Source organism: Mastomys coucha, unplaced genomic scaffold, assembly GCF_008632895.1.
Source record: "Mastomys coucha isolate ucsf_1 unplaced genomic scaffold, UCSF_Mcou_1 pScaffold5, whole genome shotgun sequence".
NCBI lineage: Eukaryota > Metazoa > Chordata > Mammalia > Rodentia > Muridae > Mastomys > Mastomys coucha.
The window spans coordinates 24,456,919-24,471,930 of NW_022196911.1; the positions used below are offsets into that span (position 1 = coordinate 24,456,919).

Here is a 15,012-nt window from a genome sequence, read left to right on the forward strand (position 1 = left end):
GATTGCAAAGCTGCGGAGCTCAACTCAGGAGCCGGGCGCGCTGGGGCTGAGCGTGCGACGTGCTATAACCGGGATGCACGCCTGTCTGCGTTCCCCGCTCCCGGGCCTGGGCGCTAAGCGACCCCATGGCAGGTAGCGGTGGCCTGGGCGGCGGGGCCAGGGACCTCCAGGGCTCCGGGACGGGCCAGGGGACTGCACTGCGTGTTCCCCGTGCTCCGCTGGCGCTCGTAGTTCTAGTGCTAAGCGCCTACTGTCTCTTCGCCCTCCCTGGCCGCTGTCCACCTGCCGCCCGCGCCCCTGCTCCGGTCCCCGCACCCGCCGAGCCGCCCCACGCCTCCCACCGTCTGGAAGCACCCGGCCTGCCGGTGGCCAGTGGCCCCGGGCGCCGGCGCTTCCCACAGGCGCTCATCGTGGGTGTGAAGAAAGGCGGCACGCGCGCGTTGCTGGAGTTCCTGCGGTTGCACCCCGACGTCCGTGCACTTGGCTTTGAACCCCACTTCTTCGACAGGTGCTATGATCGCGGCCTCGCCTGGTACCGGTGAGCGCCCCTGCTGGTCCGCGCCTTCGGCGTCGGTGTGTGCCTTGGACTGTGCTTTCTTAGAACCCAGGATGAATAGGGGAGAACCCTGGGCACTGGGTCTGAAACAAGCCTGTTAGGGAAAAAGGCTTGATCTCCTGGGCACAGCGGCCCTCGAAGGAGAGGCCATTTATAGCCAAGGGTCTCAGGAATTAGAAGATCTCAGGGAAAACTCTGTTCTCCTGTTGGGTGGCGGAGGGACTCAGCGAGGCATGATCCTATCTTGAAAGTAGTGTCAAGCCAGTGAGATAACTGGGTATGTAGACTTTCCTTTTTAGAGGTCAGGTACTGGGGATTGAACCTCAAATGTACTAAACAAGTATTCCACCACTAAGCTACTAATATATGCCCATATGTTATTATGGTTTATATTAATATAATCCCGGTGGAACTACTTGGGAGCCTTAGAGATACGTGAAGCTCAGTCTCACTTTAGCACCCCTTCGTGTCTGTCCGTTCTCTGCTATAACTCTGAGTAAGTATGGGTAATTATCTGACCACTAATCAAGTATGTTTAGGAAGGGCCTCCCGGTTTCCAGAAGTGTTCTAGAAAGTGCCTTTTCACTCCTAAGAATCTCCCCCATCCTGCATCAGGGGAGCCTTCTGAAACTGCTGGAGTCTGGAGAAAGCTGGGAAACTCTGCTCTTTGGTACAGCCCAAGGGTGGGGACTGGAATACATACTCCTGCAGCGGTCCTTTCTCCACATGGGAGAGACTTGGGGTGCAGCAGTGGAATGTGGGAAGCACCACCCCAGCTATAGCAGTATGTCCTGGTAGATGGTCAGATACCAGTCTCTCCCTGCTGGTGTGACTACCCACAGGCCCTGCCCACTGCCTCCCGCAGGCATTGAGGGCACCCTGTTCCTTGATGTGGGGAAATGGGGTTTGTAGACTGGCTTGCCTCTTCTGCAAGCCCGTGCTGAGCCATGATCACCTGGAGAGTCAGTGAGGGTGGCAGGACGCCCAGGCACACCAGCTTCTGTTTCCTGGGTTCTTCTTTACTAACCCCGTTTACTCCCGTTTACTAACTTTGCCTTTTGCATTAAGACCAGTGGGTCTGGGAGAGAACAAGCTCCTGACCTCTGAAGAGTCAGTACTACCTGAGAAGGGGTTCTTGGAAACACTGATGCTCCCAGCACGGGAGAAGGGAGTGTTCAGGACAGCATACCACAGTTTCCGAATCCATCTGGAAGTAGTGCAGAGGATGCTGGGGAAGGGAGAATCCATGAGCCCCGTCTCAGGGTTATCCTCTGTGGCTTGCCACTTTGGCTTTGCTAAGTGGCCTGGCTGGGCTTCTGGACTGTGTAGCCTGGTGTCTTCTTCACTTGGCTATAGCTGCTGTGCTCTCTGGTGACAGAGCCTCAGGTAACATTCCTTTAACCCTTCACCTGCATACACTGAGCCTTTGAGAGTTACCACCTATGACTTGATAGCTCTAGTCACAGGACCTGGGCTGAGGGAGGTGGGTGGGAGAGGAGCAGCCGCTGGGGAGATGTTGCCAGTACTGGGCTGGGATCTGCCCCGTTCAGGCAGTGACTGTGTATCTCTGGACTCAGCAGAGGGGCTCTGGATTGCTCTTGACCCAGCTATTCTCCTCTCTGCTTCTCCGTTGCATCATTTCTTTGGCTTTGTTGTAGCTGCTTTTGGGACGGGGTCTCTCGTAGCTCAGGTTGGGCTCAAAATTTAAGTGTGGCCAAGGACTCTCATCCCCCTGGCTATAGCTCATGAGTGCAGGGGATTACAGATATCTCCATTATAAGTACCACTATGTCTGTCTGTCTGTCTGTCTGTCTGTCTGTCTGTCTCTCTGTCTCTCTGTCTGTCTGTCTGTCTCTCTCTGTGTGTGTGTAGAGAGAGAGAGACAGAGACAGAGAGACAGAGAGGAAGTATGCTGTCATGAACTTGGAGATCAGAGGCTAACTCTTAGGAGTCTTTTCTCCCCCGTGGGATCTGGAGATTGAATGCAGTCAACAGATTTGCACAGCAAATGCTTTTCCTTGCCTGAGCCATGCCACCCACCCAAAGGGACTTACTTTGGTTTTGGTTTTTGAGGCAGGATCCCAGTTCTGCATTTGTAGCTGGCCTGGAACTTGCAATGTAGACCAGGACAACCTCAAACTGAAAGAGATGGAGGCATGTGTCAGCCACCATACCCAGTCCATGGCTGTTCTTATGCAGGTCTAGGAGTTGAACTCAGGCCCTGTGCATACTGAATTCCATCCTCAGCTTCTTAGGCTTTTAAGGGTCTTCCATCTTGGGGGCCATGGCCCTGACCACTCTCGAATCCTGCAGCATTTACATGCCCACTCACCTTACTCACTGAGTGGTCATTTTCAGGTTTGGGATGTCTGTCAGGTTATATTTTCTGGAGAAGCAAGAAGAGGTAAGAAGGGGCACAGGTAGGAGAATCCCTGTAGCTCCTGGGGTTTAATGGATTAGCCCATATGAGGGGATGTCAGGGCGTGCAGAGGGAGGGGCTGGGCATATTCTTCGCTCCTGTGGCTGGAGACTTGGTTCCCTAGCACTCTCAGACACTGGGATAGGATCTGTAACCAGTTTCCCCTGGGCTCCTTGGATCTGGCCCAAATGAGGTGTGGGATACAGAGGTTGTGGTGGTGCACTGGAGGGGCTGGGCAAGCAGGGGGTGTGGTCTCCGGCTGGCTGGGAGCCATGGAGAAATGCAGACCAGATGGGGTGAGCGCAACAGGAGGCACGCATGGCTCATGGAGCTACTTGACAGAGCTCCACTCTGCTTGTTCACACCCTCCAGACACACAGGTCTCCTTCCTCCAAGCTCACCAGGCAAGGCTTCTGAGGCTTGGGAAGGTCAATGGATGCCAAAGATGTCAGTTTGCAGAAGGGCTGGGGCTGGTTCACAGACCTTAGAGTTGTACTCTAATGAACTTTCCCTGGCAATGGCTGGGTGACATTCCAACGTGTTTCCTGACTATATAAGAGAAAGTATTGGGGACAGGAGCTCTGGGAACACAAGCTCTGTGGAATCCCCTCTTTCAGGTGGGCCAGGCCTATCATTTCCCCTCAGTACTTCCTATTCCTCCTCAGTCTTAAGATGCCTGCTTATCAAATGGGGGAGGAGTTATGGGAGCACTATGTCATCCTGATGGAGGAAGGAGGTGTGTGTCCTTATAACCAGCTTTGACCAGCTTTGGTACAGTTTTTTACATTCATTCTACTGGAGGTCTCGCTCTCTTTCTCTTTCTCTCTCCCCTATCCCTCTCTCTCTCTCCTCTCTCTCTCCTCTCTCCCTCCTCTCTCCTCTTCTCTCTCTTTCCTCTCTCTCTCCTCTTTCTCTTCTCTCTTTCTCCTCTCTCTTTCCTCTCTCTCTCCTCTCTTTGTCCTCTTTCTCTCTTCTTTCTCCCTTCTCCTCTCTCTTCTCTCTCTCTCCCCTCTTCTCTCTCCTCCTCTCTCTTCTTTCTCTCTCTCTTTTTCTCTTTCTCCTCTCCTCTCTCTTCTCTCTCCTCTCTCTCTCTCTTTCTCCCCCCTTTCTCTCATCATATCCACCTCACCCCTCAGAGTCCTGAGATTATAGACATATACCACCATATCTGGGCCTGATGTCACTCTTGCTGATCTAATGGGAGTACATGCACATATTCCCTGTTCAGCACCAGCACCCTAAACCAAACACCCCAGCATGGCCCCTGTGCATTTTTGTCATCCCATATTTGTGTTTTCTTGAGAGCCCAAACAGAAAGAAGAGAATGAAGGTCTGTATGTCAGTAAAGCTGAGCTGAGTTAGGCCTGTGTGTCAGCTTGGCCAGAGTAGGTCCTGGGGTGGTCAGAAAGGGGTGAACGGTATCCCTGAGAGGATGGGATCAGGGCTGGGCAGGTGTCCCTCTCAAAGCTCCATTGCCTCTGCCTCTGTTGACCTAGTTCCTAGCTTTTCTTGGGAGTTGTTTGCTCAGCTGACTGGCTCCACCCTGCCCCACCTCTCTGTGTACTAACAAGCTGTCAAGTGCAGCCTGAGGACACCTCTCAGGGTGCCTGGGCCTGCCTGGGCTGGGCGCTCTGTGTGGGCTCCACTCCATTTTGGGCTTGGCTGTTGTCAGCTGACTTTCTATGAAGGTTTAGATTAGGCCAGCACTCTTCTCCAGAATGAAGGTCATTTCAGAAATGCTGGTTCCTGGTACCCGAGCACCACTAGGGAGCTTGGGGCAGGCCCTAGGTAGATCAGAACCATATTACTAACTTTTTAAAAAGGGTGCTGGGCTCTGCTAGTGACTGCTGGGCCCAGAGAGACAGCTGAAGGTCGGGGGGGGGGCGTGTAATTACATTTAGGGGAGGGAGAGAGTTACATTTGTCAGTAATAATTGATGACCTAATTCATGGTCAGTGATTACAGTAAAGAGGCTGCAGGGGTTGTGCTGGCCAGCCTGGGGGGGGGTGCCTGGTCAAGCCTGGGTGTAGCAGCTTTGGAAGGGGTTGGTCTGTGGTGCAGTGTTGCCAGGACTCCATGGAGGTAGCCTTCAAGGCTGTCACTCTGTGTACCCTGGAGCCGTACTGATGGGCAGCTTTGGCTTTGGGGTAAACTGTAGGACCACTCTGGGCACCCCTGCCCTTTAGCAGGGTGAGCCTAGGAGAGGAGCAGGATAGCCTTCCTTGGCCTGGGCTTTCCTCAGAGGAGGAGGGGTTGGATGCTGGTCCCTGAGGGCTGATCTAGCTGGGAAGGGAAATGGCTTTGGAAGAGATGTATGTTGGCATCACTCAGTTACTCCTCCTGCCATCCCACAGGGGCCTGATGCCACGTACCCTGGATGGGCAGATCACCATGGAGAAGACCCCCAGCTACTTTGTGACTCAGGAGGCTCCCCGCCGAATCCACGGCATGTCCCCAGATACCAAGCTGATTGTGGTGGTGCGAAACCCTGTGACCCGGGCCATCTCTGATTATGCACAGACACTCTCCAAGACCCCAGGCTTGCCTAGCTTCCATGCCCTGGCCTTCCGCCACGGCCTGGGTCTCGTGGACACAGCCTGGAGTGCCGTGCGCATTGGCCTCTATGCTCAGCACTTGGACAACTGGCTACGCTACTTCCCTCTGTCCCACTTCCTGTTTGTAAGCGGTGAGCGCCTGGTCAGTGATCCAGCTGGCGAAGTGGGCCGTGTACAGGACTTTCTGGGTCTCAAACGGGTTGTCACTGATAAACATTTCTACTTCAATGCTACCAAGGGTTTCCCCTGCCTCAAAAAGACCCAGGGTAGTGGGCGCCCCCGATGCTTGGGTAAATCCAAGGGCCGGCCTCACCCGCGAGTGCCAGAGGGTGTGGTTCGGCGCCTGCAGGCTTTCTACCGGCCATTCAACCGCAAGTTCTACCAGATGACTGGACAGGACTTTGGCTGGGACTAATCAAAGGCCCAGCTCAGCCTTTCCCTGGATGCCCAGTACCTTTAATTTATGTCTGTCTGCCTGGTATTTAGGAAATAAAGCCTGGATTTGTCTTCTTCCACTTTGGCTTGAAGGTTGGGGCAGGAGTGGCATCAAAAAATCTCTCTGTCAGACACTGACTGTACACTGGCGTTCCCTGGGAGGTAATCAGTGCTCTTGGTCTTAGAGAAAGGCTTAGAGAGGTTGAGCCCAGTGACATACAGATGGCCCTGGAGGCTGTCCACAGCTACTCTTTTCAACCTTAGGAGGCTGAACAGGGTTGTCCCTGTGTTTAGAATGAAAATAGACTCTAGGCTGCTGAGCAGTGGAGCAAGACAGAGCTGGTTTGGCTACCTGTGTGTGTGTTATATTCACCACCTCATTTTATCCTTCCTCCCACCTGGAAGCCTAATGGAATGGCAGGTCTTGGTGGGTAGCAGGTGGGCGGTGGGTAGCAGGTGGGAGGTGGGTAACAGGTGGGCGGTGGGTAGCAGCTGGGAGGTGGGTAACAGGTGGGCTGTGGGTAGCAGCTGGGAGGTGGGTAACAGGTGGGCGGTGGGTAGCAGGTGGGCGGTGGGAAGCAGGTGAGTGGGTACTTCTAACAGCCAAGTGGTTGCAGCCCTCTGGCCCTGCCCACCAGGCATCACTCCCACAATGCCATGCCTATTTTCCTGTACACTTCCAACAGGACAGAGCAGGAGCCCATGCCCCTCAGCAGCCCACCTGCCCCTTCATAGTCAAGAGAGGCCAGATGTGGGTAGCCTAGGCACTCTCCTCTGCTCCAGCTCTCCTGATAATGAACTCTGAGGCCACTTAAGCTTTGTCATCCCTGCACTGTCCCAGGTCTGCGTAAGGACCTGGCTGTGTGTGGCCTTGCATTAAGGCTCCTTGGGTGTCATGGCTTGTCTCTGGCCGTGACATGGTTTTTCCCCTCTAAGACGCTCATCCTAGGAGTAAGGGAAGATTTATTGGGGCTGATGATAGACTCCCAACACCTACCTCACCTGGTTGTCAAGGCTCACTATGAGCCAAAGGTCTCACAGGTCACTGTAGCTTCTGTTTTGGCCACATGATTCCATTAGTAGTGTTAACATGGGGTCAGTTAATGTCTGCACCAAGAAGAGGCTCGGGAGAGGAAGAAGGACACGGGCAGGCTGCAGGACCCTGCCTTTGCCACAGTGGCTTCTGAGCTCACACTTCTGTCTGGGCTGCACCGAGAGGCTCATGCTTTCTCCAAGATGAGTGGCCCTGGACCAGGCCATTGGGGTTATGGGCTGGCACTTTACGCCCAGCACCCATGGAGCCACTGCCATGGCAATGTGCTGGGCAGATGTTGGTCCAGATGCAGATGGAGGCGTACATAGCCTCCTCCAGCCTCAGGCTCTGACATGGGTGAGGGGAGACATATTCCACACCTGGCTCTGTTAGATGGTGCCTAGTGGATCTGGTAACTGTCTTTATTTCCTGGGCCAGGGGTGGGAAAAAGGGCAGGGAAGCCTTTGGCTCTTGGGTCAGTTACCAGCCCAGTAAACACATGTCTCACTTCTCCCTGGATAGTCCCCGGGCCTCATTATCATCCTGCCCTGCTACTGTCCTCTACTGGAATAACGGGGTCTTCAGCAGACCCCATTAGTTTATTTTATTCATTTGTTTTTGCCTTTTTCCCCCCTCAAGACTGGGTTTCTTTGTGCAACAACCCTGGCTGTCTCAGAATTTACGATGTAGACCAGGCTGAACTCAGAGAGATCAGCCTACCTCCCTAATGCTGGGATTAAAGACGTGTGCCACCCCGCCCAGCAGATGCCATTATTTTAAACTGTTCTCATTTCCAGTCCCAGTCCCATCGCTTCTAGGGTGAAGACTAGATGCCTGCCTGCAGCTCTTAAAAGCCTTAGAAGCTCACCTCTCCAGCTTGGCCTGCTTCCCTCAGCTCTAAGTTCCTGCTCCCTAACCCTTGGCATCTCCACTATCTCCATGCCTTTTTCTGCCTTCACACGCTTTGCACATACTGTTCTCCCTGCCAAGATGCCTTTGTTTCACAGATGGATCAGATAGAAGCAGAGGGACATGAGAGGTGGGACATCCTTGGGCTGGGCAGCTGGGCCTCTGCTCTGGTGTCCCTGCTTTTGTCCCTGTGTTCAGAGCTCTTTGTCTGAGGCCTTCTAAGGTGAGCACTTCCCCATTGTGGAGCTTTCCTGGGTGCAGTGCTGTGAGGGGAGGGCAGGGGTTTGCCTGGGCCCAGGCTCTAAGGGCAGTTTTTAGATGCACCAAGGAGAAAGCTGGACTGGTGTGTTCTGCTCACACCCGCCCAGTGGAAACTTAGCCTGAGGGCCAACGCCCAGTGTGAGGTGCCCAACTGTGCCTCAGAACACATCTGTGGGCAGATGTGGTGGGTCTTACAGGCTGTGTGGGGGTGGAGCTCCTTGGGGGAGTCATCAGCCTTTAATTAAAGTCCTAAATTGCTTCCCCAGCTGCTCTGTGGGTTTCCCGTGTTGGAATGTTCCAGATGGAGTGAGAAGTGCTGGTTCAATTACCTTCTTCCTGTCTTGACCAGTGAAGAAGTGGCCCGAGATCTTTCTCTAGCTTCCAGACAGGGATGGAACAGGAGCCTCCTTACCACCCTGGGTCCAGGAAGGTGGCTTGGAGAAGCCCTGGGACGAGGCTGCTTTTATTGGTAGGATCTCATCCTGCCCCAGGCTCCTGGTCTAGGCAAGGGTCACTAGGTGAGGTCAGTGTTCTTGCTCCTGCCTTTGTGGTTTTGTATACAGCAGACTGAGACCCTGAGCAGACTGGCATGAGTGCCCAAGGTCAAGGAGAGGCTAGAAAAGCAGCACCTAGGTCTACCCTCCCCATTGCCTACCTATACTTTCCTTATATGAAGACATTCTAGGATACACCTTGCCTACCCTTCTTCTCATTGTCAGTCCCCTAAAAGGCCGTTATCACCCCACCTATCCCAGAGGTCGGCAAGATCTTGGCAATAAGGTCAAGCAAGACAGCATCCGATAGTTCTCCAAGCACTGCGGGGCTGTACTTGCTGACCCCTCCCTCCTGTCAGGGAGGTGAGCCTGAGGTTTCTGGTTGTGGGTGGTCTCTCTTTAGGGCTGGGCCAGCCTCTGTGGTCACAGCATGGTTAGAGGATCAGAGGGAGGCAGCCCCTGGCTTGCTTCCTCCCAAGGGTGTGCTGGGCAGGGCAGCGCTAGGAGAAAGAAGGACTGGATACAGTACCCTCTACACTGGAACACCTATGTGTCTCTGCTTTGGGGACAGGTCTTGTAAGTGGTCCTCACAGCTGATCTCCTATAATGGACAAGTCTCTGGGTCTAGAGGTCCTCCTCAGGGGACCTGAGTGACTCCTCACCTGTGCAGGATCCCTTAGCCTGGGTCCATCTGCCCCGGATTCTGTTAGGGAGCTGCCGGACTCTGGTTTCCAAGGAGCCATAGTAGTTCTGCAGGGCAGCTGCAGATGGGCCAGGGCAGCATGGGCGATTCAGTTTGCGAAGCCTCCCTTGAAGAAGTTTTCAATGAAGTTACTGAAGCTCCCTTGGGAGGGGCTTGGACTATACTGCTAGCATGAATGTTATAGAGTTCGAATCCACTGGCAAAAGACCACAGACTCATCCAAATCATAATTTGTGATTACTTAGAAGCAGGACAGCAGTCTTAAAGCCAAACTGAAGGTATGCCACGAAGAAGCAGCTGGAGGAAGGGTTTTAAGGTAGAGACCACAATCAGCTTGATTTTCTGGAATATGCAGCCGAGTGAGAAAGACCTCACTGCCCTCAGCTACAGAGGAGCTGTCTCCCTCCATCACACAGCAATAGGCAAGGTTACAAAGGCCTAAGCAGGTAGCTTTATAGTTCTGGGGAGGGAGCGTGGAGTAAAGGTTGAGGAAAGCTTATCTTTTAGGAATTTAGAATGGGTGCCTAGCACACAATGGAGTTTTTCTTAGCCACCACAGTGAACCCACAGGACTCTCTATTTCTAGAAGGTTTTTCACAAATTGGATAACACCAAGTGGGTATTAGTGGTTGAGATAAAGGGACAGTCTTGGTGTGGCTTTGGGCAATGTGATGCATGGGTTTGTTTTGTTTAGAGACAGGGTTTCTCTGTGTAGCCCTGGCTGTCCTGGACCTAGCTCTATAGACCAGGCTGGCCTTAAACTCAGAGATCTGCATGCCTCTGCCTCCCGAGTGATGGGATCGAAGGTGTATGCCACCACTGTGACCTGTGATGGTTGGTTTTAAAGATTTATTTATTTATTTATTTATTTATTTATTTATTTATTTATGTATATGAACACACTGTAGCTGTATTCAGACACACCAGAAGAGGGTATCAGACCCCATTACAGGGGGTTGTGAGCCACCATGTGGTTGCTGGGAATTGAACTCAGGACCTCTGGGAGAGCAGTCCGTGCTCTTACCCGCTGAGCCATCTCTCCACCCCTACAGCTGATTTTAACGACACCTTGCCATAAATCAGAGTCACCTTAGTAAGGAACCTCATCTGAAGACTTGCTCTCATCGCCTTAGTTCTGTGGTTCTCAACCTATGAGCTGTGACCCCTTTGGGGGTTGAGAGACCCTTCGCAGGGGTTATCTAAGACCTTTGGAAAACACAACTATTAAAGCTCATTAACAGTAGCAAACTTATGGTCATGAAGTGGCAACAAAAAAGATTCTATGGCTGGGGGCCACCACAACATGAGGAACTGTATTAAGGGTCGCAGCGTTAGGAGTGTTGAGGACCACTCCCTTAGTTGATGTAGGAAGACCCACCCTGACGTTGGCAGCAGCTTCTGATAGAAGCTCAGAAAATATTTTTAGTTTTGTTTTATGAGACAGGGGCTCTCTACATAGCCCTGGCTATCCTGGAACTCACTATGTCGACTAGGCTGGCCTTGAACTCACAGAGACCCATCTGCCTCTGTCTCCTGTGTGCTGGGATTAAAGGCATGCGCCACCATGCTGGGCACAGGTCAGATTTTTGAAAAGGAAGGAGGACAATATTCCCATGGTTTTGTTCACTTTGCTCCTTGCTTGCTTCAAGCAGAAAGGTCCATTTAGTCTTTGTCAGTCCATCCTTTTTTTTTTTTGAAAAGATTTATTTATTTATTTATTTATTTATTTATTATTTTTTTTTGTTTTTTCGAGACAGGGTTTCTCTGTGTAGCTCTGAAGACCAGGCTGTCCTCAAACTCAGAAATCCACCTGCCTCTGCCTCCCAAGTGCTGGGATTAAAGGCGTGCGCCACCACCACCCGGCGATTTATTTATTTTTATGTGTATGAGTATTCTATCTGCACATAGACCTGCATGCCAGAAGAGGGCATCAGATTACATTACAGATGGTTGTGAGCCACCATGTGGCTGCTGGGAATTGAACTCAGGACCTCTGGAAGACTTGTCAGTGCTCTTAACCACCGAGCCATCTCTCCAGCCCTTATCATTCCATCTTGGCCAAAAGTGGAAGAGGAGTGTGAGAGAGATAAATGACTATGTATAGTGTGTGTGCACGTGTCCTCTTGTGTGCATGTGAGTGTGTGTGCACATGCGCATGTAGGGACAGGCATGGTGGCACACTCACCTATGGGATATGTAGCAGGAAGATTAAGAGTTCAAAGACATTCTCAGCTACATAAGTAGGTTGAGGCTAGCCTGGCTACTTGAGATCAGTCTGAACAGGTAAACAATCAAACCCCAAAACAAGACAAGAACAGAACCCAAGAGAACCAAAGCACAGGGTTTTCTTCTCAGACTTGAGGCAAGGGCCCTTCTCCCTGAAGCCCAGCCCTCCACCAGCTGTGTAACTATAGCCCAGTTTTGGGGACTTGTTTCAGATGCAAACTGTGTTCTGGCTCATTCTGGGTCCCAGCCTGCTGAAGCTCTGTGTTGGCATGGTGCTATCTTCACAGACAGACACCATAGCTTCTCCAAGAATGGTGGCTTATTTCAGACACACCCCACCTCTGAAACTGCCTGGCCTCCTTCAGCAGTGAGTCCATGAGAGACCCAGGGCAAGCTGGTCTGGATAAAAGGTTTGCTCAAAGTCCTGGTGGAGCTCTTGATGGCTCTGAAGACTGGCCAGTCTGTATGGTTCAGACACAAGACCCCACATGGTGCATCTCCAGATGAGCTGTGGGCAGGACCTGGTCAGGAACGCAACTGAAGGCTTGGCTTTGGGGGATGTGGGTTGTTTTAGCCACCAGGGAGGTTCAGCGATAGCCCAACAGGCGGAGAAGACCCTCAGGTACACGAAGCACCTGCAGGTCATCAAGCCTCAGCCTCAGGTGACATCCCTGCTCCAGAGCTGGCTGCCAGGGGACATTTGGCACTAGCTTTTCAGAACCCGTGAGACCTATCTAAATGCGATGCTCAGCAACAGGCTCTGGTCAAGGCTTCTGGGACAATAAGGCAAGGAAGGACCCATCTCCACTTTAAAGCCAAAACTCCTGGCTTTGAGGCCGAGAATTCCTTTCATACTGCCTAATCTGAGCCACATTGTGCGTGCTTTTGGCTGGAAGAGCTGTACATAAACAGTCAGTCAACCAAAACAGTTAATGCAAAACTGTTGCCAGAAGCATTTCATACACGAGCCTTCTGATTAAGGGGGAAAATGAGATCTCCAGTCAGGCAACTGAGAACAATCAGAGATCTTGTTCTCACTGTCTTTCTGCTTCCAGAGTTCTGCACAGGACCTCTCATTGGAAGAGAGGTCTGGCTTGACTTGACAGCCTCCCTCGGTCAGATCCTATCATCCCTCTTCCGTCTTCTATGAGGGAGGACAGGATATCTGATGGGAAGCTGATCCTGAGACAAAGCCTTTGACTGCCCCAGGGAAAGCCTGTCCCTCACAGAGAAGCCTAGTGGCTGCACAGCAGGGGCGGGGATTCTGCCAACCACAACGATTCTGGGGGAGAAGCATCCGGAGACTGTCTGGCCTGTTGGTCTCACTGTCTGGACTTGAATTGGAAAGGGGGGTGGGTGGGCTTCTGCAGGAGTGACAGAGGAAGCCCTCATGTTTCATAGCTAGCTAGTCTGTGTGGGGGTAACAGAGAGGGGACACATAGACCTAGGAGTATAGTAGGCAAGACATGGGACATGGGATGTAAAGCCAGACTCTGATCTTAAGGAGTTTACTAGATCCTCATGGTATGAGCAGAAACAAACTCCATGGGTCGGCAAGGAGAGGAAGGAACAAATTTATGAGGAGGTGATGGTGCTTATTGATGAAGGTAGTGGTGATGGTGATAATCAATTGGTGGTGATAATGGTGGAGTTGGCAGTGATGGTGGTGGTGATGATGGTGTTGGCAGTGATGGTGATGGTTGGTAACAGTAAAGAGCAGATGGAGGGCAAGAAGGGATCATGCCACCAGAATCGGGTATGTATACTCAGGTTCATCTGCCCACAGCATGCACACATACAGGAGGGAGCACCCTTGGGTCAAGCTCTCCAGGACACAGATGTAGGAGGTAAAATAGCAAGGACCTCTGTAAAATACTGTGTCCCAGATGCCGGGGACTGTGCCTTGGATGGCTATCACTCATGCGATTTGATTGTTGATCTACAGACTCTGAATTCCATTCCTCCCAGGCATGATGAGGTGTGGTCTTCGAAGGGAGGGAGTCTCCAGTCTGGAGAGGTGAAAAGGTTCTGGGACTTGCAGCAGCCACGCTTGAGTGCTAGCTGTACTACGAGACTGTACCAAGTGCCGCAGAGTTGTTTGCTCTGAAGTGGTTGATTTTATGCAATTATTGCACAGAGATATTGCACTATATCGCCGTATATACAGAGATAGTCTCTGTGTGACTGTATAAGAGTAAATAAGGAAGGAGCAGAAGGTGGTAGAGAGGGATCTTTTTGGCCCCTCAGGGAGCAGTCAGCTCATTGAGGACTGGGGGAGGGACACCAGGCAGCTCCTGAGAACCCAAAGAGGCTCAGGGCTATCAGCTATCAAGTACAAAGGAACTCTGGGCTTATAATACAAGGGATCAAATTCTTCCCTGACTAAGGGAGTTTTGAAAAGAGCCACAAGCCTCAGACTCATAGCCCTGGCCAACTCCTGGATTGCAGCCTTGTGAAACCTGAGCAGAGAACATTGCTCAGCCATCCAGAACCCATGTCCCCCAGCAACCTGGGAGAGTAAACGGGTTTACTATATTGAACTGCAGAAATTCTGGTCATTTATCAAGCAGCACAGAAATCTAAAATGATAGGATAAGCCAACTGGGAAGAATGTTCTGGAGAAAGGAGCAAGGCTTCAGTGATGAGGTGTGGAGAGGAATCCGGAAAGCCTTGGATGGTGAATCCTTACATAACTGTAGCTTTTGCCTATATAATAGTGAACAGCTCTCCTAGACCACTGGGCCCCAAATGCCTCCCACAACACTGGAAAAGCTAGCATTCCACTGGGCAAATGGTTTTTATTAACTATCATAGGTTCAGTATTACTTCTTGCCAGAAGCCAATGTCTCTTCTCTGTCCTATTGTAAACGTAAGTTGTTTAAGATGAGGGTTGGAGGACTGGGAAGAGACCTGAAGGGTCTTTCAAAGGCCTCTGGCATACATTCTCTGTCTCTCTGTCTCTGTCTCTCTCTCTTTCTCTCTCTCTCTGTCTCTCTGTCTCTCTCTCTCTCTCTGTCTCTCTGTCTCTCTCTCTCTCTCTGTCTCTCTCTCTCTGTCTCTCTCTCTCTCTCTCTCTCTCTCTCTCTCTCTCTCTCTCTCTCTCTCTCACACACACACACACACACACACACAGCCTCCTGGCTGGAAGGTAGGGTGTTGAAGCGAAGCAATGCTCGGGATAAGGGCTGGGGGATGCAGCTCCATAGCAGAGCTGCTTGGCTGGCATCTGTGAGGCCCTGACCTCAGCGCCAACACAAGAGAAAAGGCCTGAAGGCTAGTCTGAGTTATCGCAACAAATAACCAACCAAACCAACCCACAGACAGTGGCCTCACTCAGGTGTGATGTCCCCATGTACCACGGACCGGGGTTTCTCGCGGGGTCCCTGTTCCGCGGGACACAGGATTCTGGCCAGGTGGGCAC

At 51.9% G+C, this 15,012-nt stretch overlaps 1 protein-coding gene across 3 annotated transcripts; it reads left to right on the forward strand.

The window, feature by feature from the left end:
• Hs3st6 (heparan sulfate-glucosamine 3-sulfotransferase 6) lies at positions 1 to 6,045 on the forward strand. Of its 3 annotated transcripts, none has more exons than XM_031352022.1 (2): positions 1 to 538; positions 5,330 to 6,045. In XM_031352022.1, exons 1-2 carry the CDS (start codon positions 126 to 128, stop codon positions 5,943 to 5,945), a joined length of 1,029 nt encoding a protein of 342 aa, XP_031207882.1. In that variant the 5' UTR covers positions 1 to 125; the 3' UTR covers positions 5,946 to 6,045. The 3 variants fall into 3 exon arrangements, with proteins under 3 accessions (XP_031207882.1, XP_031207883.1, XP_031207884.1); XM_031352023.1 differs by having other exon boundaries at positions 1 to 508; XM_031352024.1 differs by having other exon boundaries at positions 481 to 573.
• The last annotated feature ends 8,967 nt before the right edge of the window (positions 6,046 to 15,012 follow it).

What these genes read in the sequence shown, in the direction of transcription:
- Hs3st6 (XM_031352022.1), top strand. Translation starts at nt 126, where the DNA reads ATGGCAGGTAGCGGTGGCCTGGGCGGCGGGGCCAGGGACCTCCAGGGC. An exon ending in CGCGGCCTCGCCTGGTACCG is followed by an intron (nt 539 to 5,329) that starts GTGAGCGCCCCT and finishes GCCATCCCACAG; the next exon opens with GGGCCTGATGCCACGTACCC.